At 43.9% G+C, this 25,135-nt stretch overlaps 3 protein-coding genes across 3 annotated transcripts in view; 1 reads left to right on the top strand and 2 right to left on the bottom strand.

The window, feature by feature from the left end:
• KIAA0753 (KIAA0753 ortholog) overlaps nucleotides 1–5,796 on the bottom strand; it is a 65,528-nt gene extending 59,732 nt beyond the window's left edge. Inside the window, exon 1 of the mRNA XM_088801988.1 lies at nucleotides 5,733–5,796. The gene's annotated coding sequence lies outside the window, so the exon portion shown is untranslated. The remainder of the gene's footprint in view (nucleotides 1–5,732) is intronic.
• Nucleotides 623–6,878, bottom strand: MED31 (mediator complex subunit 31). The gene is made up of 4 exons (XM_019743809.3): nucleotides 6,680–6,878; nucleotides 5,733–5,810; nucleotides 5,250–5,346; nucleotides 623–982 (listed from the first exon to the last, which is right to left on the bottom strand). Exons 1-4 carry the CDS (start codon nucleotides 6,861–6,863, stop codon nucleotides 790–792), a joined length of 552 nt encoding a protein of 183 aa, XP_019599368.3. The 5' UTR covers nucleotides 6,864–6,878; the 3' UTR covers nucleotides 623–789.
• C12H17orf100 (chromosome 12 C17orf100 homolog) lies at nucleotides 6,852–23,727 on the top strand. Its single transcript, XM_074320310.2, has 3 exons — nucleotides 6,852–7,886; nucleotides 12,595–12,722; nucleotides 22,493–23,727. Exon 1 carries the CDS (start codon nucleotides 7,175–7,177, stop codon nucleotides 7,571–7,573), a length of 399 nt encoding a protein of 132 aa, XP_074176411.2. The 5' UTR covers nucleotides 6,852–7,174; the 3' UTR covers nucleotides 7,574–7,886; nucleotides 12,595–12,722; nucleotides 22,493–23,727.
• The last annotated feature ends 1,408 nt before the right edge of the window (nucleotides 23,728–25,135 follow it).

Genomic DNA, 25,135 nt, shown 5'->3' on the forward strand with positions numbered 1-25,135 from the left:
CCTTTCTAAACCTCAGTTTCCTCCTGTAAGAACAAGGATTATTCTGAGAATAAAATGAGAAGGCAACTGAACACTTAACGCAGTGCCTGGCTTGTGGAACCTGCCAAATAAAATGTTAGCTTCCCCAAATAAGCACAAGTATTTGAGGCTCCTCATCGTTGTTCTAGTCTAAGGTCAAGAGTCCAATTAGTAGTTAACAACCAATCGTCCTGCCATCACTAGGTCAGCCACATACCAATGATTCTTCCATAAAGCTCTCTTGCAATGCAAATAGTGATATAGGTATGTTCTCCTCTCCTGCAGAATTTAAGAAACTTTATGCAGGTCTTGTGCTCTCATTTAGAGAGGTCACTGACTCCATTCCTCTCGTTCTGTAGATAAGAGGGGTAGGGTAGCTGATCTGAGGGACAGTAAGGTTCCCCATGGACTTGCCCTAGGCCCTACTGTACACCAGGAACATTAGGCTGAGTTAGGGATATTTGGTGGCCCAATCCTGTCCCTTGTCCCATCCCCACTGCCTCTTTAAACAGATCTAAAGAACCTAACATTGCTGTTCCTATTCAATTGAATGTGTTAAATACTAATAATAACTTAAAAATCCACAGGTAAATCAAAGCAGAAATGGTTTTGGTTCAACAGCAGTAATCTATTAACAATAAAAAGTTAGTTGGATTAAATAGTACACTAGAGGTTTTAGGTGCTGCCACAATAAAGGTAGGCAGAAGTCTTTGTCTTCACTGTACAAAAGCAATATATACATGTCTTAAGAGCCTGGTCTGGATCCAGCTTTCATTTTCCTGATGTGTTATTTTGCTGTTGCTGCTCTGCCAGGGCTTGCTGAAGGCGCATCCGCTTCCGAGAATAGTGCTGCCAGTGCAGAATTTGCTGCTCATCAATAAATTTCGCACACTGAGCATTCACCAGCTCCTTGCGGAAGTGTTCATATTGGAGCAGTTCTAACATGTGTAAACACTGAGGGTACCTGGGTTTAAGTTTATAAGTTAATGATCAACGTAATTTAAGTCAATAACGCCAAGCTCTGTCAGTTACTCAAAGATGATCTTATACCCTACCACCTCAATAACATCAACTTAGAACACTTGGGTAGTACAAAGTTTGTTTTTTCCTGCTTAGGCAAGGAAGCTAATGATCAAAAGTCAGCATTAAGCAAAATTGTCAAAAGTGAGAAAAGTTAAGTTCTGAAATATTAAGTACCTTGCCCAAGGCCACACAGTAACTGGTAAGCGGAGTCAACATGCTATTCTGTTCTGGTGGTTTCCAAGATGAGGAACATGAACATTTTAATTTTAGTAGTTAAGTGTTTAATTGATAACTATTGGTTTTCCATCATCAAGGATAAAAAGACAATTTGTATTCTAAAAGTCAATTTCAGAAAGAACTATGCACAAATATTGTACTCTAGATTTCCATGGGGACATACCAATTCTAAAATTACTTTATGTATTCTCTAAGATTGAACAAATATGTAAGTATATGTACTATGGATAAAGAGAGCCAAATCTCTGGCTATTAGACAAAGAGACAGATAAAGGGGAAGGCGAGAATGAACCCAGTTATTGAGCTGGAATTGAAAATATCAGTATGAACTTACGTCTTTTAATATATAGACAGATACAGAAATACACACACACACACAGAGAATTCCTAACTTTGTGTGCTGAGAGGGCCTAGAAGCAATGAGACTGGTACCAATGAGCACACTTAGTGCCCAGATCGTGGATTTTAAATCACGTTTTCCAGGATACCTTGGAGAAATGTATGATTCCAGGGCTAAGGCAGGGAAAGTACAAGATGAGTCTGGAATATTATGTAGTGTCCAAAAAAAGTGCTCAAAAAATTATGATGAAGGTATCTTTAAAGTAGTCAGGAGCCAATTTGAAGGGGCCCCGAATGGCCATTATCTGGAATCACTAGAGCAAGAAAATACAAAATTATAATCCACAAAATAAAAATAAGAATCCAAGAGTCCATACTGAAACAAGTTTTTAAATGAATAAATAAATCAGGAACGAGGGAATGTTCCTTACAACTGAATTCCAACTAATAAATATAGAAAGAATGATGTAATTGGAAAGTCACCATTAAAATTCTTTAAGGCAAGTATCTTCAATAGATGCTAAAATTAGTGGGTAAAAATTATAATAAAACAAGATATTTACATAGATTCAAAGTATTTCCTCATAAGATACTTATTCAATACAAAAGAAAAAAATAGTAACCTGATATGGAGAAAATGCAGCTACCACCTCAACCAAATGATCAAAATTAACATCAGAGGTGGGTAAACTGACTTCCTATTACTCCTGATGTACCCTAGAAGGATACAAGATCACTTCTGTGTCATAGTCATAGGAAAAAAAAAAGACTGAGGAACTCAGATCAACGGAGACTAAGAAGACATGACAAAATGCAGCATATAAGCCTAAACTTGATACTGTACCAAACAGAATATTAGTAAGACAGCTGGCAAAATTTGAATGAGGTCTGTTAATGAGGTTAGATAATAAAGTTAGACAGTAATGTTAATGTTCTGATTTTGATCATTGTACTATGGTTATATAAGATGTTAACATTTAGAATTATCTGAGTGAAGAATATACGGGAATTCTCTTTACTATTTTTCCAAGCTGTTTTGTAAGTGAAATTATTTCATATAGAAAAGACAAAATTTAAATGAGTCAATTAAACAACATTAAACCACACAGGAAGTACAGAGCCAAAATTGTACAAGTGACTAAAGTTTGGAAAACAATGACTACAGCAGTGCTTCTCAAATTTTAATACGCATATGACTCACTTCTTAAAATGCAGATTCTGATTTAGTAGGTCTGGGGTGGGGCCTGAGCTCTGCATTTCTAACAAGCTCCCAAGTGACACCAGCATTAAGGACCTCATTGAATAGCAGGGCCCAATACCACATTACAGGTTTGCTATCTCCACTCCAAAGATTCACGGTTACTTGTAATTGTTGGTAGCTGAGCCTGGAATGCCCTACTCACACCTACCCTGGCTATCTCCTTTTCATGAGGGCACTGGTAATTAAAAAGGGTCTGAATACCAGCTCTTCCACGCACCAGCTGGGTAGCCTTGAACAAGGTACTTAACTTCTCTAAGGTTTAGTTTCTTCATTTGTAAAATAATGTGACAACCAAGAGAATGGTCTCAAGTAGCATTTAGTCAATAATAGGAATTTAGATACAGTGATCATTTATCAAACTTATAGAAGGCAATGCTCAGAATACATTAAATGACACATAAGAAATTATAAATATTTTGATAGGCTACAATTATAGAATTAACAATATGAAGTACAAAAAGAAAGTTCTGCATTTAGATTTTTAAAAAGTGAACAAATAAATGGCGAACTCAATAGTATTAATGGAAATAACTGAAAAATTTTAGTTCACATAAAGCTCCCAGCAAGTCAACAATGTGAATCTTTGCCTCCCACCCACCCCCAAAAAAAGGTAATGTAAACTTAAGTTGAACTAATAGAAGTGTAATGTCTGTATGAAGAAAAAAATGCTATTTGGTCCACTACCCTTACATCTGAAGGCCTGTGTTTAGTTCTTGGCTGAATAACATAAGGCACAATTGCAAAATATCCAAAGGAGGGCAGATGAGAAAGGACTGAAGGTAGTTGAGAAAAAGAAATGTTAAGAGACATTGTAATGCAGATACTGGCTGTTAGTGAAGCAGGTCAAATGGTGGAAAGTGTCTAGAAAAGTCAGTTGCTCCTCTCAGCTCTAGCCATTTCTTGATTTGCAAGAAAGACCTGGAGTTACCAGCTTTTCCAGATTTCAAACAGTAGCTAGAAATCTGGATTATTATATGAAACTCTGCAATCTCTAAATGCTGGCAATTATTAAAATAAAAACTTTGTACAGACTGAATGATATGCCACAGAAGTTAGTCTGCAGCCTTTCTTGAATTTAAATATCTGAAGGGCCATTGTCTCCATAGGGCATGGACTGGTTCTAGATTCAGGGACAAAACTGGGAACACGGGTTGAAACTACATGGAGGTATATTATATCACAACATAAAGAACTTTGTAGCATTTAACTAACAATGGAATTGGCTGTCCCTGAACAGAGCAGTATGTGCTCACTGGAAACCTAACCACAGTGTAGACGATCATCTCAGCAGTGCTGTGTGTGAACTTGATGGTATCTAAGACTAAAGACTCAGTGTCCAATGCTGTCTCTAAGTCTACATACATACATGTTGCAATCTAATAAAAAAGTCTTTTCTCTAGATAATAAGTGGTTGTTTATAAAGAAGGTACAAAGGGTCCTGCAGGCAGTAGGAGGATGTGGGCTTTGTGACTCAGCTATTACACACAGATCAGAAAATTGACCAGGACACAGTACAAGTATGAAACATTTTCCTTTCAAACTTGTGCTTGTGTAGAAAAAAAAAAGACAAAAAGTTTCACTACTGCTTTCTGACCAGCTAGTTAAAGCAGAGGTTCAAATAATTCAAAGATTATTTTTTACCATTAAAAGCAGGTTTGTGATTAACATGCTTCTTGCAATTTAGTACCCCTTAAAATGACAGCATCTGTTGCACAACCTGAATTGTGCATATGTGTGTGTGTGTGTGTGTGTGTGTGTTTTAAATTAGTACAGTACTTGGCACTTAGGAGGCCCTAAAAAAAGAATAGTAGCTATTAAGACACAGATAAGGCTACCTTCTGCACAAAACCTTCTTACAATTACTTCTTTCTACATTCTTTAATTTTCAGCCCATGGCTATCTCCTTTCATTTATAGAATTTGGATTCCTTGGGGTCAGAAAACCAGTGAGAAGGGGTGAATGGTACAAGATAACGTCAGATAAAAAAGCCATGTCATATAGAACTTTAGCTTAAGAGACTAGACTTTATTCTGCATGCAATGGGAAATCATTGAAAGAGTCTAAGCAAGAAAATAACATGTTGTGATTTACATGTTTAAGAGATCAGTATGGCTTCTGTGTATGAAATTATTTTCCTTTGTTTAGGTGTGGAGGGGGGAAGGTAACAGTAGAAGTAGAGCTAACCAGTGAGTAGATTACTGCAGTAATTCAAGTTAGAGATGAGTGTGTCTTGTAAGGCGGTGGCAACTAAAAGAAGTGGAGACATTCAAAATATATTTTTTCCAGTGTGAAACTAGAAGTCCGTTAAATAGCAGTGTTTTGGAGTATAATAAGGTATATACATATTTAGGACTATAAAAATTAAACTTACTTTAGATACTTGGCATATTCTGGTTCTTTCCAGTAAAGCAAGTACTTAAGATAATTAACGAAAGCTTTATCTTTGAAGTAACCTCTCTGGGCAAGAACTGAAAGGCATAAAAAAAAAAATACATCTATAGAGCAAACCAATCCTTGGACTACTGATTTGTGACTCCTAACATAAAGAATTCACGTATTTAACATCCCCGCCATCCACACACTAAATTCAAAAAACAAGTCCAATTTGGCTCGAATATATATATATACACACACACATATATACACACACATATATGTAATATATATATATATATATATATATATATATATATATATATATATATATACACACACACACACACACACCAGTATAAGTGTAGCAGTAATTCCATTCAATTGAGAATGTATAAAAGTAGACACTATTACGAATTGCAACTGTTCCGTCAGAAATCATTAACAGCTACTCAATTCAATGAGGTGCTCAACAACTTACAATTAAGGTAATTTGGGTTGGCTAAACACTGCACAAATTCCAACTCCAACTGAAACCGAAGTCGATTTCCAGCATCATCTAGGAGAGAAGATAGCAAGAATCATCCCAAATGGAGGTCATTGTATATAATACTGATTAGTAGAAAGAAAACCGGAAAGAAACCTGACCAATGCTGAGATACATTTCTACATAAAGGACAGGTGATCGTTTTCCCTAACCTGGGTGTGGGAGGACATAAACCTTTCTTAGAAGGCGAAGAAAAGCAAAGCCCTGATTATAAGGAAAGAGTAAGTTAGAAGTTTCTCTACAGTTAATGAGATGGCATCAAAGAAAACAAGAAACACAGGAGGCAGGATATTTCTCTCTTGTGAGCCACTATGTAGGGATTTTAACAGTGATCACTGCGGTAAGTGGTAATAACTGTGCCTTCCTCTACTTAATAATGCGTTACGACAACTATTACGTGATTAAGCAAAAGCTAAGTGAATGCTAAATCAATCAGGAAAACGTTTAGAATCCAAGCCGAAAAAGAGATGGAGTTGTTGCAAGATCACGGAGTGTGTGCATTTGTGAGAAGCGTCAGTGGCAGAGGAATATACAAGCGTGTCGACGTATTTCAAACTTCTGCAGTTCATTTGAGGGGCAGAAAACAAATAGAGACAGTTTAAGATTGAACTCCTCTCGGTTAGTCTTGCCCAGGCCAGAAAGCCCGTGGGATCGGTATTTTGATTAGCAAGTGAGGAAAAAAAGGTCTGCGAACAAATCTGACTCTCAAAAGGCCAAACTACCTTCGCCTTTCCAGACGCTAGAAGAGCCCTCGCGCCTCCGGGTCCGAACTCTTACCCCGCCAGGAGCTAGGCCTGCAAGGAGCCCGGGGAAGCCGGAGGAGATGTCTGGGCCCGAGACAGTTCTCTTCGCGAAAACTCGCGGCTCAGAGAGCTACTGACCTGTCTCCATAGCGACAGCTGCGGCCATCACAAGCAAAGACGCTAAAACGCCACCTGCCCGACACAGCAACGGTCGGAGCGGCGGAGGAAGTTCCGGAAACCGCGGCTCCGCCTTCCTGTCGCAGGGCAGTGTGGGATGCGGGGGCGGGCACAGCCTGGCGAGGCGGCAGGAGGCTCCGCCCATCTCTGGCCTGCCCGGGTTCAGTCCCGGCCCCGCCCTCGCAGGCTCCGGGCGCGCGAGGACGAGATGCTGTGGCCAAAGGAGCGCTTGTGAGCAGGGCCCCGCCTTTGGAAGGGAGAGTCCAGTCTCCATGGAACTCCTGTGCCTTCACGTCGTCGTGTCGGGGCACTTTCCTCCACCCTTGTGTCCGCGATGACATAACACGCCATTGTGACGTCATCCCTTACCCTGTGACGTAACCCAGAGGCTAGACAGCGTGGTACATTGGGCTGTGGGGGCTCCCGAGGCCTATTTGGCCCCGTTACACCGGTAGAATGGCCTCACCCCTTCGGGGGAAGCCTGCTTCGCCCCAGGTGAAGACCACTCGCTACAAAGAGACGTCGACCCACCGCGTGGAGACCTCGTCCCACCGCGTGGAGACCTCGTCCCACCGCGTGGAGACTTCCTCCCGGCAGGTGCGCACGTCCTCCCGGCAGGTGGAGACCTCCCAGCGCCGCAGTGAAGGGCCTTCCCTGTCCGCCTCTGGGAAGCGGTTCCCTCACGTCCTGGAGGTGTCCTCCCAGCACGTGGAAATCTCCTCGCAGCGCACGGAAACGTCCTCCCGCCACGTCAGGGCCTCGTCCCGGCGGGTAGAGACATCTGTGCATCGCGTGGCGAGCCCGAGCCGGCCGGACAAGCCGGCAGCCAGCCAGAATGTAAAAATGGCCAGATGAAATGCTTCCGAGGGGTCATGAAAAGCCATGGCCCTCAACCAGGACGGAATTGCCTCCAGTTTGCAGCCACCCAGCTGCCAGGTGAACCAACCATCTTTGATTTCATGGAAACAGCCCCATAAATCCATGTAAGCAGCAGCCAAGCTACTGTATCCGGACTCAGCCAACATTTATTGACCATGCTGCACCTTGGACCATCCTACCTCTGATCCAGGCAGCTATTGTAACTTGAAGCCAGCGCAAAAGGTTTTCAGGCCCATGATACTGTATACATTGAGTTGATGGACACAGAGGCTGTTTGAACCTCAGCCAGGTGAGTTTGAGATTCATAATCCCTGAACAACCACTGCTTCAAACCTAGGCACAGGGAGCAAACTGAAATGATAACCAGTGGAATAACTATACGGCTGCTAAAAACTTGAGGGGCAAGGAACAGACTTTCATTAATTAATTAATTGGCCTTTGTTTATGTTTCAAAATGAGCATTTTCTTTATACTAAGCTCTGTACATGGTACCCCCAGCCACACACTTTTTAAAATAGGTCAAGTGTAGTTAAAAATGAAAGTCAACAACATCAACAATCAAGAATAATCTTAAAGGGGAAACTTGACCTAAAATTTGAGGAGCTGGAACGGAGGAATATTTATTGAGTACCTACTCTATCCCAGATGCTATTCTAGCACTTGGGCTATGGCAGTGAACAAGGGAGACAGAGCCCGGCTCTTGAGGAGCTTACACTCCGGTGAAGAGGCAGACAACAAATGACAAAATGACAGTTTTCTATTCTGATTAACACTATAAAGGAAATAAATGAGTAATGGGATAGAGAATGGAGGTAAGGAGTTTCTTTGGGTAGGGTGATCAGGGATAGCCTTGCTGACGAAGTATCATTTGAGCTGAGATTTGTGTGAGTCAAGAGTGGGCCATGCAAAGATCTAGGAAGAGTGCATTCTAGGCAGAGGGAACAGCACGTGCAAAGAGTGGATGGGAGCAAGCTTGGAATGTTCAAGAAAAGAAAGAAGATCAGTGTGGCTGGAGCTTAGTGAGGGACAGCATGGTATGGGAGAGAGGATGTGAGAGAAGTAGGCAGGGGCCAGTTCAGAGACATGTTGTAAGCCACGGTAAGGGGCTTGGGTTTTATTCTAAGGTCAATGGAAAGACATTGGAAGGTTTTCCGCTGGGGAGTGACATGATGCAATTTATGTTCTCAAAATATCCTGGCTTCTGTGTGTAGGATGTAGGACCATGGTTCTCCACTATGGGTGGTTTTGCCCCCTGGCAATGTCTAGAGACATTTTTGCTTGTCACAACTTGGTGGCGGGGTGGGAGGAAGGTTTGTGACTGGCATCTGGTAGTTGGAGACTAGGCATGCTGCTAAACATCTTATAGTTCACAAGACAGCACACCCCCCTCTCCCCGCCACACACACACCAAACAATTACTTAGCCCAAAATGTCAATAGTTTGAGATTGAGAAACCCTGATGGAGGGGCCAAGGGAGGAAACGAGAGCTAGTTAGGAATCGAACGCCATGGTCTCGTAAGAAATGACAGTGGCTCATATTGGAGTTGTAGAAGTGGAGCTAGAGAAAAGAAGGCAGATTAGGGATGGGTTTAGAGGCAGAGCTGACATGACCAATGAATATGGAGGTGAGGGAAAGAGGAATAGAAGAATCAAGGATGACTTCTGAGTTTTGGCTTGAGCAGTTTGGTATATGGTGGTGGTATGGCCATTTATAAGAAACACTAGGAGGAGACCAGGTTTCGGAAGGAAAATCAGTTGTTTTGACCATGCTGAGTTTGAGATGCCTGTACAATACCCAAATAGAGACACTGAGTGGCAGTTCAATGCAAGAAACTGACTACTGTGAGAGAGGTGAGGATTGGAAATGAAAATGTGGGGCCATCAATACATAGATGATATTTAAAGCCATGGGACTGAGGGACTACCATCTGCCAATCTGTCTCACTCATTCTGTGCTGCATAAATGAATTTGAGATCTTGTCCTTGAGGGAGACCAGCTGGCTGAACACATCTTCCCTCCGTCTCATCCCCACAGGGCCTGGCTTGACCTACCTAATGTTTCTTTGCCTGTAGTCATCTGGTAGCCACCAATACGTGAGAAAGTTTGCACTAAAATGTTAGATGTTTCAGAGAACTTGACTTTCACAGTAAACTTTTCACTGCTCCTGGGAAGAAGGTCTCAAAACAAAGGTTCGAAAGTTCAAGTTTTGGGGTGTTTTTTTGGGGGGGCGGGGGTGCATGGATATTAATGTGTGTCCTAGCCCTAGGTTCTTATGGGATGGCTGAAGAACGACTGAACTGATCTATGACAGTGGTTCTCAACTGGGGGCAGTTTTGCCTTGCAGCGGACACTTGGCAATGTCTGAAGATATTTTTGTCACAACTGTAGGTGTTGGATGCTACTGGCATCTAGTGGGTAGAGGCCAGAGATGCCGCTAAACATCCTACAATGCATAGGTTATCCCCTACCCAGCCCCTGACAACAAGGAATCACTGGGTCCAAAATGTCAGTAGTACCAAGGCTGAAAACCTTGAAGCTTCTAGCAGCTTAGAAAGCTGAAGCATGGTCCATTGGGGGGAACACCCCACTAGTAATAGCAGGATTATGCTATGGGCCAGGTTTAGAGGTAGCAACCTCTGTCAAATGTCAGGACAGGAGCTCTCAGAGGAGAGGAATGTGTTGCTTTTTGAGGAGACCTTACATCTCTGTTTTCAATAATTTGTGTGATATTTACCCCAGGAGGAAACCAGTCCCATCTAGCGGCATGTAAATGACCTTGATTCTGTGGGACCTCATTGTGAGGTAGAGTGCTTGCTGTTTCCAGGCGCTGTGCTAAGTCCATACCCACATTTCTTCATTTAATTACAGGAGAGAGTGCACTGGGTTGCCCAGTACAATAGGGGCTCAGGCCAGCGGAATGAACGTTACAGAACCCCAGAGGCTACCTTCATGGTTCCACCTCATAAAACTTCCGCTAGAAACTAATAATTAGACTTTGGAATTTGGGTCTTTGGTGAGCTTACTAATTCTTTTTAACATAATAGACCGTGTGCATTATATACAAACTCTCTCTTCACCAGTGTTTTTTAAATGAACAAAGTCGTTGCTTTTCTTTGACAATGTTCATTGTTGTCTTTATTACAAAAGTGGTATGTGCTTAATGTCACAAATGAAATAATTCAAAGGTGTGTAAAGAAAAATTTAGTAACTTGTCATCATTCCATTTCCATCCTCTGGAAATAATGTCAGCAACTTGGAATATATCCTTCTAGACTTTTCTGCATTTACTACTTCGATCCCCCTTCTTCGTACCTGTAAGACTGGTTGGCGGGTTACTGTGAAAAAGCCAAACACTGGGTGTCTAGATGGTTTTGAAGGATATAAGATTCTGGTAGCTTCTTTTTGTTATCCTTGATTCAGAAGAAGGATTTTGCCCAGTACAATTTCATTTATCCCTGTTTCAAAACTGAAATCCAAAAAGGAATACACAGAGCAAGAAAGTGTCCAAAAAAAGGATGTGACAAGATATTTGCTGTACACACTGTTTTACACATCAGATCCTACAGCGTTAAAATGATCACGTGTTAAAGAAGCTTGTATCTGTCATAACTTTTAATGTACCTGCTGCATGTTATAAGTGTCTGCTGCTCATACTGTGTGTCAGCACCCTCCCCACACTGTCTGCTTCTGGAAGCTCCAAAGGAGCTTGGTGCTGCTGTATCTGTGACATGGGATATGATGCCATATACACGTGCACAATAAAGAGCAAACAATGATGCTGTGCCTCCATTGCCAGCCACGAACGCCCGTAATGGCCCCACCTGCTTATCCCTTGGATTTGTTGAGCTAAGAAACAGCTGTGGTGTGCCTTCCGTTGTTGCCAGTCGGGTTAGGTTGAAAAATAAGTACAAGTCAGCACCTGTCATTTTCTTCATAATCCATCCGCTCATTTATATGTAAGCTGAGGGCAGCTTACAAAATGCATCACATATATTTGTTGCCAGTTGTATTGAAAATACTTGGAAAGAAAGAATGCTGTTAATAGGATAATCTTTCCCTGTCGCATCCAGCGCAACACAGGCAGTGAGAGAACGAGAAGGGGCCGCGAAGGGTTAAGAAAGAAACAGAAATCAAGAAAGTTTTGAAACAGGGGCCAAGGGTCTCACAGCCTCAAAGGACTGAGAGCCCCGAATCGGGCCGCCTTGTGGCTTTTATTGATGCACATACAAGGAAGTAGCATTGTTTTTTCTAGGTCTGTGAGTCTCATACATCATACCAGGAAGCTGGTTCAAACCAATCACCCTTGCCTGCCCAAAGTCCTGTGATGTATTAGTAATTGTTGTTTGTACCTCCCCAGGGGACAAATCCTTTATGCTGAAACTTGCTGAGATGGAGAACTGATGTTATCACATCTAGAATCACTTCCCAAGCAGGTTGTGGGAAGGAATATAGCCATAGAGGCAGAAGCTCTCCTTAGCCGGGGGATGGTGGGGGGCTGTGCCCACCTCTATCAACCCCGTGAGTTTTCCTGATGGTCCCTATGCGACTGTGCCTGGCTTAGGTCATTCCTCCCGTGAGGAGTCTTACCCGTTATTGGCTAGCCAGCCATCCTTTGGGGCCAAACAGGGAGGCATAATGTGTAAGCACAAAGGTGAAGCAAAGTCCCTGAAAGGATCCGTCTCACAGACTCTTCTTTCTTTAGGGATAGGCACGAGGGAACAGACGGGCAGGCTGCTGCGTGACATTTCCCCAGATCACACAAGCCATGGGGAGAATTAAGAGCCCAACCAGTGAGGTTTAGGCTCAAGTCCTCACGTAGACCTTCCAGGATTCCTGGTGCTGCATCCTCGCTGTTGCTTCCATCCCAGTACGGCTAGTACGACTACCCCAGCCCCGGATACCCAGCTTCTGCAGAGTTCCGCACGCTTATATGGGTTCCACATGCTATTAGGCTAGAGAAAGAATTCACAGCTTAAAACTTTTTCTTTCAAAACAGTTGATCTTCATGATACAGATGGAAAAACTGAAGTCCATAGAAGCCAAAAGTAACTTACCAAGAGCAAAGGTTCTTGCAACCACTATTTACTGCCTCCCAGGATGGTTTCTTTTAATAGCCCAAGAAAGGTATGTATAGTGCCCTTAAGTTCAATTTACAGTTAGCATAGTAGATAATACTTAATAGAAAAGGAAGAAAGAAATAACTTTTATATGCAATTGTTTAGAGCACTGATTCCTGTGAGGCTCCAAAAACATCTCATTACTACAGAGGATGCCAAAAAAATGTATACACATTTTAAGAAAGCAAAAAAAAAAAAAACTGTTAAAATGATAATACTCAATATATAGCAATAACAAAAGATGACTACTAGTCACAATTGACTTCTGCAATTACAAGAGGTGCTCAAAGTGGTTACCATCAGCGTGATTTTAATACAGTTTTTCTTTTTTTGTTTGTTTTTGTTTTTTGTTTTTTTTAAATTTATTGGGGTGACAATTGTTAGTAAAATTTTACATAGATTTCAGGTGTACAATTCTGTATTACATCATCTATAAATCCCATTGTGTGTTCACCACCCAGAGTCAGTTCTCCTTCCATCACCATATATTTGATCCCCCTTACCCTCATCTCCCACCCTCCACCCCCCTTACCCTCTAGTAACCACTAAACTATTGTCAATACAGTTTTTCTTAAAATGTGTATACATTTATTTGGTACCCTCTGTATTTTGAAGCTCTGTTATTAGATGCATAAACCTTTAGCATCATCATGTCTGCTTGATAAATTGGCCTCTTTATCATTAATAAATTACCTTCTTTAGCTCTGATAATACTCTTTGCTGCGAAATCTATTTTATTTGATGTTAACATAGCTGCCCCAGCTTTCTTTGGATTATTGTTAAGATGGTGCACCTTGTTCTACCCTTTTACTTTCAACCTATTTGTATCTTTAGATCTAGAATGGATCTATTGTATCATATAGTTGGTGTCTTTTTTTTAATCCAATTTAATAATTTCTGCTAATATGGGAATGTTTTGACAATTTATATTTTCTGCAATTATTGATATGGTTGGATTTAAATCTACCATCTAGCTGTTTGTTTTCTGTTTGTTCTCTCTGGTCATTGGTCCCCTTTTTTCCTTTTTCCTTTTGTGTTAGTATTTTTAATTATTCCATTTCATCTCCTTTGTTGGCTGTTACTCTTTCATTTTATATTAGTAGTCTCATTAGGATTTATAGTATACATTTTTAACTTATCATAGTCTACCTTCACTTGATGTATAGTGTAAGAACCTTACAACAGTGTACTTCCATTTTTCCTGGCCTTTTTGCTATTATTGTGATACATTTTACTTGTATGTATGTTATAAACCCCACAGTACACTGGTAACATATTTGCTTTAAACAGTTGATTAGCTTTTAAAGAAATTTAAATAACAACTTTTAAAAACTCTTTACATTTCCTCGCATAGTTAGCATTTTGGTGCTCTTCATATCTTTATGTAGATCCAGACTTCCGTCTAGTAGCATTTTCCTTCTACTTAAGGGACTTCTTTAATCATTTTTTTCTAGTGGAGGTTTGCTGGCGATGAATTCTTTCCATTTTCGTATGTCCAAAAAAGTCTAGATTTTGCCCTCTTTTTTTATATATGTTTTTCCTGGGTAAAGAATTCTTATTTTCTTTTTCTTTAATAGTGTTATTTCACTGCATTCTGATTTGCATTATTTTCAACTAAAAACCTTGCTCTGTCCTGCTAGTCTTTGTTCCTCTGTACAAAGACTTCTCTATGACTTTTAATGTGTCTTCATTATCATTAGTTTTAAGCAATTGGATTATGAGGTGCCTTTATGTAGTTTTCCTCATGTTTCTTGTACTTGGGGTTCATTGTGTTTTTTGGATCTGTGGTTTTATAGTTTTAATCAAGTTTAGAAATTGGCTCTTATTTCTTGAAATATTTTTTCTGCCACACTATCCTCATGGATTCCAATTAAAAGTACATTAGGCCATTTAATGCTGTCCCACAGTTCATTGATTCTATTCTTTTCTTTTTAGTCTCTTGTTTTCTCTGTATTTCACTGGATAATGTCTATTGCTATGTCTTTTAAATTCACTAATCTTTAATCTGTCAAATACGATCCAGTAGTTTTTGTTTGTTTGTTTGTTTGTTTGTTTTCAGTTATCTCAAACAGAATGGTAAATTCAATCCCTGTTACTCCACCCTGGCAGGAAGCTGCCTCTTTAATGAATATGTTTCATTGGACATTAACTTTACAATTTGATCTTTAGATAACAGAATAGTCAGGTGTATCTGTGACTGAAAATGGAATTGTAGACCAGAGATGGATAGTGTAACTGTCTCCCGGAGAGGGGATACAATGATTGTTGGGACTTTGTGTCCCCTTTGGGGGGAGATGGTAATAACATCTTTCTTTCTGCGAAGCATAGTTGCATTGTGTTAGAAACAACTTTTTTTTTCTTGTGTGGAAGTTCGTTAGCCAATATAATGGGCTGTGGCAGTTGTGTTTGTCCCTTGACTCCAAATCCTGCTTCTATATTCCACTTTGTGGCTGATGCTGGGACTCCACAAACCGCATTTCTGTGCCCCCCCCCCCCCCCCGCCCACATTGCTCTCTGCCAATAAGGGGCACTAGAGGGCGCCATCTGGGCCGGAGGGGCGGACCTTCCTGTCTGCTTTCTGGGATTCCTGCCTCGGGAGCCTCCCGCCGGCAGCACTTCACCTGGCAGCAGCTGAATCCACCTGCAATTTTCTGATATTTGAAGAACTGGCTCTCCTGTCGCCCACTTCAGAACACTAGTACCGGCTGGCTGACGACACCCCTTCTCTGACATATGAGTTTCAGGTCTCTGGGGTTCCTCCTCTAAGTTCTTCAGTTTTAATAACTCCATTCTCTTCCTTTTCCTGTCTACCAGTGCGTCGGGCACCCTCCTAGATGCTTATTACCTTCGTTTTCTGAGATTGCCTGTTCTTATTCTTTGCTCATTTTTCTTTTTTCTTGTCTTTTTCTTTTTGATGTTTATGCGTCCTTTCAATATTCTGAATACAAATTCTCGTTTGCGTTGCAAACATAGTCTCAAAGTTAGTGCCTCCCTCCCTTTTTAAAGTTTTCTTTTTTTTTTTTTTTAAGTTTCAAAAGATAGTTCCAGGAGTGCTAGTCTGATGGTTTTTAAGCTTCCAGTCAAAACCATTAAAGACTGATGAAATCAATTTAGTGGGTCACAGTCAGCATTGTTAAAAAACAGAGTAGAACAGAAAATATCAGAGTGCATCACACCCTTAAGGAATGAATGGAGGAAAGGAAGGGAAAAGCTTCAGGCCATTTAGTTATAACCCACTGTCAACACTGTTTTTATTACAATCTCATAGCAAGGGCATAGACTTCTACCGGGACAATTCAACAAGTATCTGTTAGTACGGATATTGAATAGGAAAAGACAATGGTTAGATAACCACTGTTAGACTGGATACAAGGGGAAAAGTGCTGGTTATGGATTATTAGATTTATTGAAAGACAACTGAAGGCTGTTGGGTGCCCCCCAAAGTTGACATTAGCTGAGTTCATAAGACAGCTGGGTTCACAGAGGTCTTATTCCCATGAAAATGCATCAGAAAATTGCTTAAGCATTTTATCAGAAATATAGTTGATTCTTAAGAAGAGGTTTGTAGATTATATTCTCTAAATGTCCCTGATCCATCCCAAGTATGGGACAGTATTTTCTTTTACAGTATAAAGGTATGTTTCATGAACACTATTTCAGAACATGTGTATTCCAGCTTGACGTAAGCTTTATTTATTTATTTTTTCACTGTGCACCACTGTCAAAGGGGTTTGGAAAATGCTGTGCTGTTCTTTAGAGCTGAGGTCTGATCAAAGCCTTGGGAATTTCAGGGGTCGTGAAGCCTGCCCTTCTCTGCAGGAAACCTCTATATCTTTACAGACACCTAGGGGGGGATTCTCCTAGATGTCTTCACAAACTTACCTTCTTATCTGTTTGATTCAGAGGGCTGATCAGAGCATTGTCCATCGGAGAGCTCATATCGCCTGATAGTGACATTTCATTGGTAAAAGTGCCCTAGTGTTAAAATAAAATCTTTGAAAATCATCAATCTAGTCTAATCCCTTTGTTTTACTTAATGCGGAAACTAAAGCCCAGAGTGAGAACAGCTTGTCAATCACACAGTCCTCTAGTGGCACTGCCCCCACCGGTCCATCAGGATAGCAAAGATTTCCGCCCCGGAAACATGCGTTTAGTTGGCAGTGGCCTGAACACATTCCCCCAAGGAAAGAGGGTTTACGTAGTGAAATTGCTGTTTAGTGTGTCTTCATTGATCCGATTCCTTTACCAGACCCAAGCCCGCTTCATCCATTAGGCACAATAGGCTATAAACGTAGGAACTAGGAACTTTTTAAAGGCCTATAAAAAAGGTTGAAGCCTTCAAATTACAAAAAGAGAAAAACAAAATTGAAATTAGTAAGTGCCAATTGGACAAGTGGTAATATTCATGCTATGATAGGGGTCAGGCTCTCCAAAGATGAGGATGTCTAAAACCTATGAAGGTCTTCAAATGGCTCTGCCAAGGTAACTGTATGCTGATACCCGGGCTCTGCTGACATTTGGGGGTGGGGCTTCTCTCCGAATGTGGTTAAGACCAATAGTCTTAGCATATCGTTGGGCCAGGGACAGCCTAGAGATAGACTTCCTTTGTTTCCTTTTTCCCCTCCTGTGACAAGACAACACATTTCTTCCCAGGGACTGAGAAATTAGACCTCAGATAAGTGAATTCAGTTCTCTGGGCCTCACGACCCCCCCGCCCCCCACCCCAATATATTAATGTTGGGAGTCACTGTCCAAAAAAGTGGAAAAAAGTGTATATCTGAGGTCTCTTCCTACTACAGCCAACCCCCCCACAGCCAGTCAGTGACCACCTTTAAGTTTGTGCCATGACAGGGAGTGGACAGCAGGGGTCAGGCAATCCCTGCACGGCTGCAAAGGCTGATCCTTGGATGAGCAGAAACCTAGGGGAGTGCCAAGCAAGGCAGACGCCTGAAGTCAGGCCTGAGGTGACAGTTAACAGAAAACCCGGCTCCTTGGCCTGCAGGAGTGACAGCTTCTATGAGAGAGGCGCTCTCCAGATGGCTTTGCTGCAGCCACTTTCCATTCTCCATCCCCAGATTGGATTCTTCTCCCTGGACTTCCAAAACACCCTGGGGAGGGGGGTGGGGGGTGGATGCTTCAGGTGTCTTGTTTTTCTCAGACCAAGGTCCTATGATTCAGGATTGGGCCCACATGTTCATCTTGGAAAATCAAAGCATCTTCAGGTGACCTGCCCACATTGATTTAGGGAGGACTCTTGTGTTTCATAGTCCCCTCCAAAAGGAGCTTTGATACCTGAGAGCAGTGAACATGCATTGAGCACTCACTCTCCCCTTGACACTCTTCGAAGCACTCTATACTTTCTAACTCATGCATTCTTCACAGCTAGATGAGGTAGGTGGGGTCTCGGGGGCAGAGAGAAGTTAAGTGACTCACTCAGGGTACCAGCTAGGAGGAAGCGGAGCCAGGATGCAAACCCAGGCTGGCTCTTAACCACTTGTGCTCTTACCCACTAGGTTCTGTGGGTCCAAGAGGAATAGGTGTCTATTAGTCTAGTAGTGTATCTATTTCAAAGGATAGTGAAGGTGCAGTGTGTTCAGGAGAAATCCTGGAGACCATCAGAGGAGCAGGGGACATTCAAGCCCATGTCAGAAAGATAAGGTGAGCACGGCTTCCGTCTGCTATTTGAAGGGCTGTCGGTCAGAGGAAGCCTCAAGAGCAGAACTAGAATCAAAGGGTAAAAGTCTACAAGGAGATGCACAGGGGCTCAATAGGAGGAAGAATTTTTGAAATGTATTATAAGATCTACAGACAAACAGAAAGCCCAGCCCCATTGAAATCCCAACACTGCCATATCTGCGTTGTATCTCCAAGGAAAGCTTTTCTAATAGTTGAGCTAGTCCCATGATGAACTAGGCTGCCTGCCTGCCACCCAGTGGGGAGCACCGTCTCCCTGAGCAAGGACAGATGGAGGCCGGACAACCACTTGGGAAGAGATGCCTGTTGGAGAGGAGGGCCAGTCCCAGGAAACCTGAGGTTTGAGCGGGGCAAGAAGAGGAAAGAAGCCTTGCTCCCTTGCCTAAATCAACAAAAATGTCCCCTATTCCCAAACCGGACTCCCTTTTCCTCACACCACAGCATCCCTAAGCTGTGGTTCATCTTATCCTCTCCCAGGCTTCCTCAAAGAGCTGTCTGCCCGCATTGCTTAAAGTTCCCCAGCCTGAGAATCTTTCCCTCCCCTTGCAGCCCAGCTGCACCAAATCTGTCCTTCCCACTGTCTCTTCCTGCTTCTTCTCAGCCCCATCCTCCCTGACCCTTCTGTAGCATTTGACACTGGGAACCATCCTCTTCTCGACATCTTTCCTCCATGGGTGGTCCATGAGCCTGCACTCTGGCCCAGTCTCCTTTCACTACGTCCTACCCCCGCCGACCCCAAACCCGGCAAATGTCCGTGGGCCCCAGAATTCTTGCCCCAGCCTTCTTTGCTCATTTTGCTCACCCTACCCCAGCATTTCACAGTGCCAGCTGCTGCCTGCATGCTGCTGTCCGTCCCACCCAGACCTCTCTCCTGAGCAGCAGACACCAGGTGTTCATGGCCTGGACGCTTTTCCTTGATGGCCTAGATTCGTCTATTCAGTGTCCCAAACTGGCTCATCTGCCTCCTGTCCCCTCCGCCCCACCATGACTCACACCTCCACCTGCTGTTCCTCAGTGAAATGTCTGCCCACTTGCCTGGCAGAAATCACGGTTATCTTTGACTTCTTTCTCACAATTACCACCCCCATCCCGATACAAGTCGGTCCAGTGGGTCCATCTGCTTGGCCACTTGCAACTAACCCATGGGCATTGCCCTAGTTCAAAATCTTACTATCTCTCTGCCTGGTCTCCGTTCCTCTCTTCTGATCCATCTCCAAAATGTCACCAAAATTACATTTCTCCACCATGTCACCCTTTCCTCCCTTCCTCAAGCGTTTCCCATCTCCTGCTCCTCTCTCCACTATGCTTAGCCTGGCTTTCAGTTCTCTGGCATCATCTACCACAAGGCCCCTCTCGGCACTCTGCTCCAGCCGCATCCTGCTCGTGCTCACTCCTGCACAGCACACTTCCCGTGACACTTGCAAGCTATGCTGGAACTCCAACAGCACTCCCTGCAAGAACGGGAGGAGGAGAGCATAGGAACGGGAGTGGGTGAAACAAAAGCTGTAAGGATGGCACACCAGGGGTCATTTGTCCATTGTCCTCGTCTGACCCAGAGGGCACTTTGGGTGAGGCTGTGGCATGTACCAGCACCCAGTCAAGCATATTAGTGTGCAGGGCCCAGATCCAGTCCCGAGACCTTTAACTCAAGGCAGGAGCCTGGCTGTGACGCAAAGCGTGCTGTAATTCCCTGGAGCCCAGGAGCCAGCATCATGAGCAAGCCTGGCTCCCTACTGCCTCTCTGCTCTCAGCTCCTACCACCCCTTCCTCACCCCTGAGTCCTTTTCCACCTTATTGGCCTTCATGCTAATCCTTAAATATGCCACGTTTATTCCTGCCCCAGGGCCTTTGCACTTTCCATGTGTGCTGCCTAGAATGCTCTTCCCCAGATTTTTTAATAGTTTGCCTCTTCACATCATTTAGATGTTAAATCAGATATTGATTCTACTGATTAAATACCTCCTCCTTCTCCCCTACCTTCGTCACTCTAATCCCCCAACCCTTATTTTATATTTCTCTAGTGTGAATTTATTTTATTGATCACTTGTTTATTGTCTGTTTTCCCCACTGGAAGGGCAAGGACCTTGATTTGTTTGTCACTATATCCCCCAAAACCTATCACGGTACCCAGCACAGAGCAGGCGTGCAGTAAATGTTTGTGGTACAAGCAAATGAAGGAATGCATGAACGAATGGTCAAGATGAATTTCAGGACCTCAGCAGTTTGGATTCAGGCTGAGACCACCATTGCAGTTTCTGCATCAGTCTGGGCAAGATTGTCACTAAGCCAAGGTCATTGGCTAGGTCACAGGTGAGAAGCTGGGAGAGACCACGGTGGACTTTCGCACTTGCCTCTGGCCCTCTGATGTGCCTTCTGACAGGTAAAATCCTGCCTGTCCTCATGGCTGTGCTCCATTTCCACCTCCACCCCACCCTGAGCCCACTTCCTGGGTGTTCTCATTCCCCACCTCTGAAACTTCTTTTCACAGCACCCACATGATTGCTTCTTAAATTATTCTTTCTTGTTTTCCCGTGTCTCTTCCATGAGACTGAAAGCGCATCAAGGGCAGGAACTATGTAGAAAGCCTCTTTGCGTTCAGTAACTATTCATGGACCGAATGAACAAGATTAGGTTTGTCTGGACACTGGCATGGTCAGTGAATGTTCTCAGCCTCTGTAAGGCGGGGCCTCACCTGGCAGTAAGCAGGGCAGGCACAAGGGACGTGGCTTATCTGGAGCATCATTGGGGGCACATACGGAAAGCCAGACCGGCTTTGAATAAAGACAGGATTGTTTGGTGACACGTGCTCATTCCTGTACTACGTGGCCTTTTCCCCTGCTCCTCCTCGTCATTCATCCATGATTTACTGGGTTCTCACTCGTTGCTGGCTTCTGGGATGGCCACTCGGAGTGAGGGGAAGACAGAACTGGATGATTCAAGTTCAGAGTCAGAGCAGTGCCTCCGGGTGCCGGGGCAAGCCGGGCGGGGTGACCCCACGATTCCTCCTTCTCTTTTCATCAGTCTGTGCTAAATTGCCTTCACCCCGAGACACTCCAGATGGAAGTCCAGACCTGAGTTGGCTTAAACAGATTGCTGTGCTTGCAAATAGCAAGACACTTCAGAGCCAGAAACACCACTTTATTCTTTTTCTTAAATGAGAACCCACTTCTACCATATCTGTTCTGGTTCGGCTCCTTGAGGCGTGACATGGCAGTGACACAGCCGGCATCCTCCAGACCCCCTGGGGCCACCAGAGTGAGCTGGCCAGGTGGGAAGGCTTGGCTGAGACTGTCTCCCCACCAGTCTGAGGTCTGCGGATTAGCCTTCTTGGTTAGAGAGCTCCAGACAGGGAGCGGCGGGCAGGACCCTGGGGAAGACAGACGTGTCTGTCTGGCCAGCGGGAGGCAAGGATCGCTGTTCACCCACGAGGGTGGGGCTCCTCGGGCATCCAGGCGGCTGTTTTACGTAATTATTAATTTTCGGACAGTTTTTTTTCCTGCTTATTTGCACATACCATAAGGATATGTTGTTATTGAGTCTTCACGTTCCCTATTCCTGGTGCCATCCTGTAGCATGTTGGACCTAACGGACAGCACTGCACTCGTCATCTTTTGTGTATAAACCTGTCATTTTTCTGTTGAATTATTTCTCTTTTCCCAGGAGTGGAATTACCACGTCAAAAGAGTTGAACGTTTTCATAGCCCTGGGGCTGTATTGCCCAATTTCGTCCTCAAAACAAACACTGTGCTAATTTCCAGGACTACTGGCAGTGTGTTTAAGCTGGTTTTACCACAACCTGGGCAGCAGGAGATGTTATCATTGTGTTAATGTGCGCTAATTTAGTAGGTGTAAAGTGGCAGTCAGGCTCCTGTAATATGCGCTTCCCTGATCGCAGCCAGGAGCAGCGTGTTCTAGGTGCTGGTCTCCTCCCTGGCGTTCCCTCTTGGTGATGGTCTGTCTCCCTGCAGGGCAGCACTGCATCTCAGTCTGTCTCTCGGTCTCCCTGCCTCTCTGTAAGGCTGTCTGGCCGTCTTGGTCTTTCAGCTTCTGATTCCTGTCTTTCTCTCGTTTCTAACTGGGCAGGCACGTGGCTGGCTCGTGCAGGTCCTGGACAGGCCCGGACAAGTTGCCGGCTACACCCAGACACTGCGGCCTGTAAGGGCTCCCTCCCCCGCTGAGCTGAGTGCAGACAGGGCCCTTACTTCCACATGGGGCGGCTCATCAGGAGCCCCTTTCATCTCTCCAGGTGGCCTCATCCCGGCTGACCTCCTGAGAAACGGTTCTCCAACGAAGTGTTCCAGGCTCTCCACCCTCAGGACAAATGGACTTGCCAGAGGGACCTGCGTGTCCCAGCAATTGGGCATGTGTGGTCTGACAAAGCCAGTGAATGGGGTCCCCAAAGTCCAGATGAGTAGAGAGCAGAGGGGTCTACACTGATGACAGCAGCTCAGCCTGTTTTCCTGCTCCAACCAGCCCCTTGCCTAAAGTGGCAGAAAGAGCTTATCTTCTTGGGTGGAAAACCCACTCGACCCAAGTGGGTAGGGGCACACCAACACTCCGTGGTGTGGCAGGGACAGGGTCACTGCTTCACTTCCAGCTGAAGGTTGGAAGGCATCGAAGGTTCTGGAGCACTTGGGAAATTTCAGAAAGACTTCAGAAAGGCAGCTGACCTCCAGGGAAGTCTGCGCGGATGCACTTGGGAGCCGCATGGGTGGTGAATTGCTGAGTCCAGACACTGGACCTGCTGCTGCTTGTCACTGAGGCAGGCGGGTCTTGAGAATTTGGGTTTCTGCTGTCGCCTCTCAGACCTTGTGAACAGTCCTAGCCCTTTACAGTCAGCGATCGGTAAAAGCCAGGTGGGAACTCAGACGTCAAGTTCTACCCTCTCATTTTATTTACCATTTTTAACACTCAGCTCTTTTAACAATTATTGTTATATAAGTGGTACATGCCCATTTGAAAATATTTGGAAAATACTGAAAACAATAAAGAGGAAAATATAATCCTATAAATTCACCAAAGATAACTGCTGTTACATTTCCATCTCAACTGTTTTCCTACGGTTGTGTATATTTTTATTAACGCTGAGATCATACAATATGGTATGTAATTTTGTATCTGCTTTATTCACTTCAAATTAGATTATAAGCATTTTCAACATAATGAAATGTTCTTCATCATCCCTTTTAACGATGACGTAAGAGTGTTTTGAATGGACACAATGTAAATACTTCCTGTTCCCCAAATGCTGGGCATTTATGTTTTCAGTTTTTCAAGAGCATAAAAACACACAAAAGTAAATATTTTTTCAATATAAATCTTTGTCCACAATTTGATTTTTTCCCTTGGGTTAGATTCCTATTCATAGGGTATAAGCATGTTTTAAAACTTTATATATGTATTTTCTGTTTTGCTTTCCAGGAGGTTGAACTAACACATGCCCCCTGACCACACCCAACTACACCAAGAATATATCATTTAAAAAGACATTTACTGATTTAAAGCAATGAGTCTATTGCTTCCTTGTAATAGGTAAACTGAGACTTGGTGAGGAAAAGGGACACGCCTAGGGTCACTCTAGGAGTATGCCACCTCATTCCATCCTCACGACAACCTGGGGCAGCAGTGGAGGAGCTACAGCACACAGATGGGGTAACCTGCCCAGGCCCACACTCCGCTCGTAGGACGCGGGGCCTGAGTTGATCACACGCAGTCAGACCTCAGGGCCTTTGTCCTTCACCTCTGTCTTATAGCTGCTGCTCCCAGACAGGATGTGAAAGGTGGTCCGGGGGCCTGGCATGAAGGAACTTGGAGTTTGTATTTACCTTCTATAGACAGAAGGGCATCATGAATGGGTCCTTAAGTGCCAAGACTGTGTTGATACAAAGATGTCTCTGGTGGACTTGTGGTGGGGACGCTGGAGACAGGGAGACCAGTCGGGGAGATGCGACATGCAGATGATGTGAATAACGGAAAGAACTGCACAGATGCACGTGCACCTATGTTTGTGTGTGGTGTGTGTGTGTGGTTGTAGTTGTGTGTGTGGTTGTGTGTTTGTGTGTGGTTGTGTGTGTGTGGTTGTGTGTGTGTGTGTGGTTGTGTGTGTGTGGTTGTGTGTGTGTGGTTGTGTGTGTGTGGTTGTGTGTGTGTGTGTGGTTGTGTGTGTGTGTGGGGGGGGGGTTGTGTGTGTGTGGTTGTGTGTGTGTGTGTGTGTGTGTGTGGTTGTGGGATGTGGGCAGCCGGGAACATTAGGGGTCTGGGGAGGCCTCCCACCATGTCCTTTTCCCTGGGCCAAGGGTCATTTTTATCTGCTACACGTCAGGCAAAACTCCTGCCAACTGCCAAAGACTCCACCTCAAATCCAGCAAATAAGAGAGAGGACAGTATGGATTACGTTATATTTAAAACAAGCCCACACAATGCCTGTAATTTTTTATTCTGACTCCATAATTATAGCTCAAGACCGGTCAGATCATAGTTATCCCCACACCGACCTGCTGTTGGGACACATTGAATTAAAGGCCTTGCTGCTGCTCAAGATTCTATTTTGGATGCGGCGCACTGGCAGGTAACAGGCCTCTCACAAGGCCCGTCTTGTTGGAGCCCCTCCCAGCGCAGCCTGCATGGACACCAAGTCAGCACTGGGCTTTCGAGAAGACCACTGATGCTTGTGAGCAATTAGGATGCTACCGCTTTGCCCTCCTGAGCCTGGGGCCGGGAGAGCTG

The sequence above is a fragment of the Rhinolophus sinicus genome, chromosome 12 (genome assembly GCF_057876585.1).
Source record: "Rhinolophus sinicus isolate RSI-liver-muscle chromosome 12, RSI-T2T, whole genome shotgun sequence".
NCBI classification, from domain to species: domain Eukaryota; kingdom Metazoa; phylum Chordata; class Mammalia; order Chiroptera; family Rhinolophidae; genus Rhinolophus; species Rhinolophus sinicus.

What these genes read in the sequence shown, in the direction of transcription:
- C12H17orf100 (XM_074320310.2), top strand. Translation starts at nt 7,175, where the DNA reads ATGGCCTCACCCCTTCGGGGGAAGCCTGCTTCGCCCCAGGTGAAGACC.
- MED31 (XM_019743809.3), bottom strand. Translation starts at nt 6,863, where the DNA reads ATGGGCGGAGCCTCCTGCCGCCTCGCCAGGCTGTGCCCGCCCCCGCAT. An exon ending in AGCTGTCGCTATGGAGACAG is followed by an intron (nt 5,811 to 6,679) that starts GTCAGTAGCTCT and finishes CTTCTCTCCTAG; the next exon opens with ATGATGCTGGAAATCGACTT. An exon ending in CAACCCAAATTACCTTAATT is followed by an intron (nt 5,347 to 5,732) that starts GTAAGTTGTTGA and finishes TATGCCTTTCAG; the next exon opens with TTCTTGCCCAGAGAGGTTAC.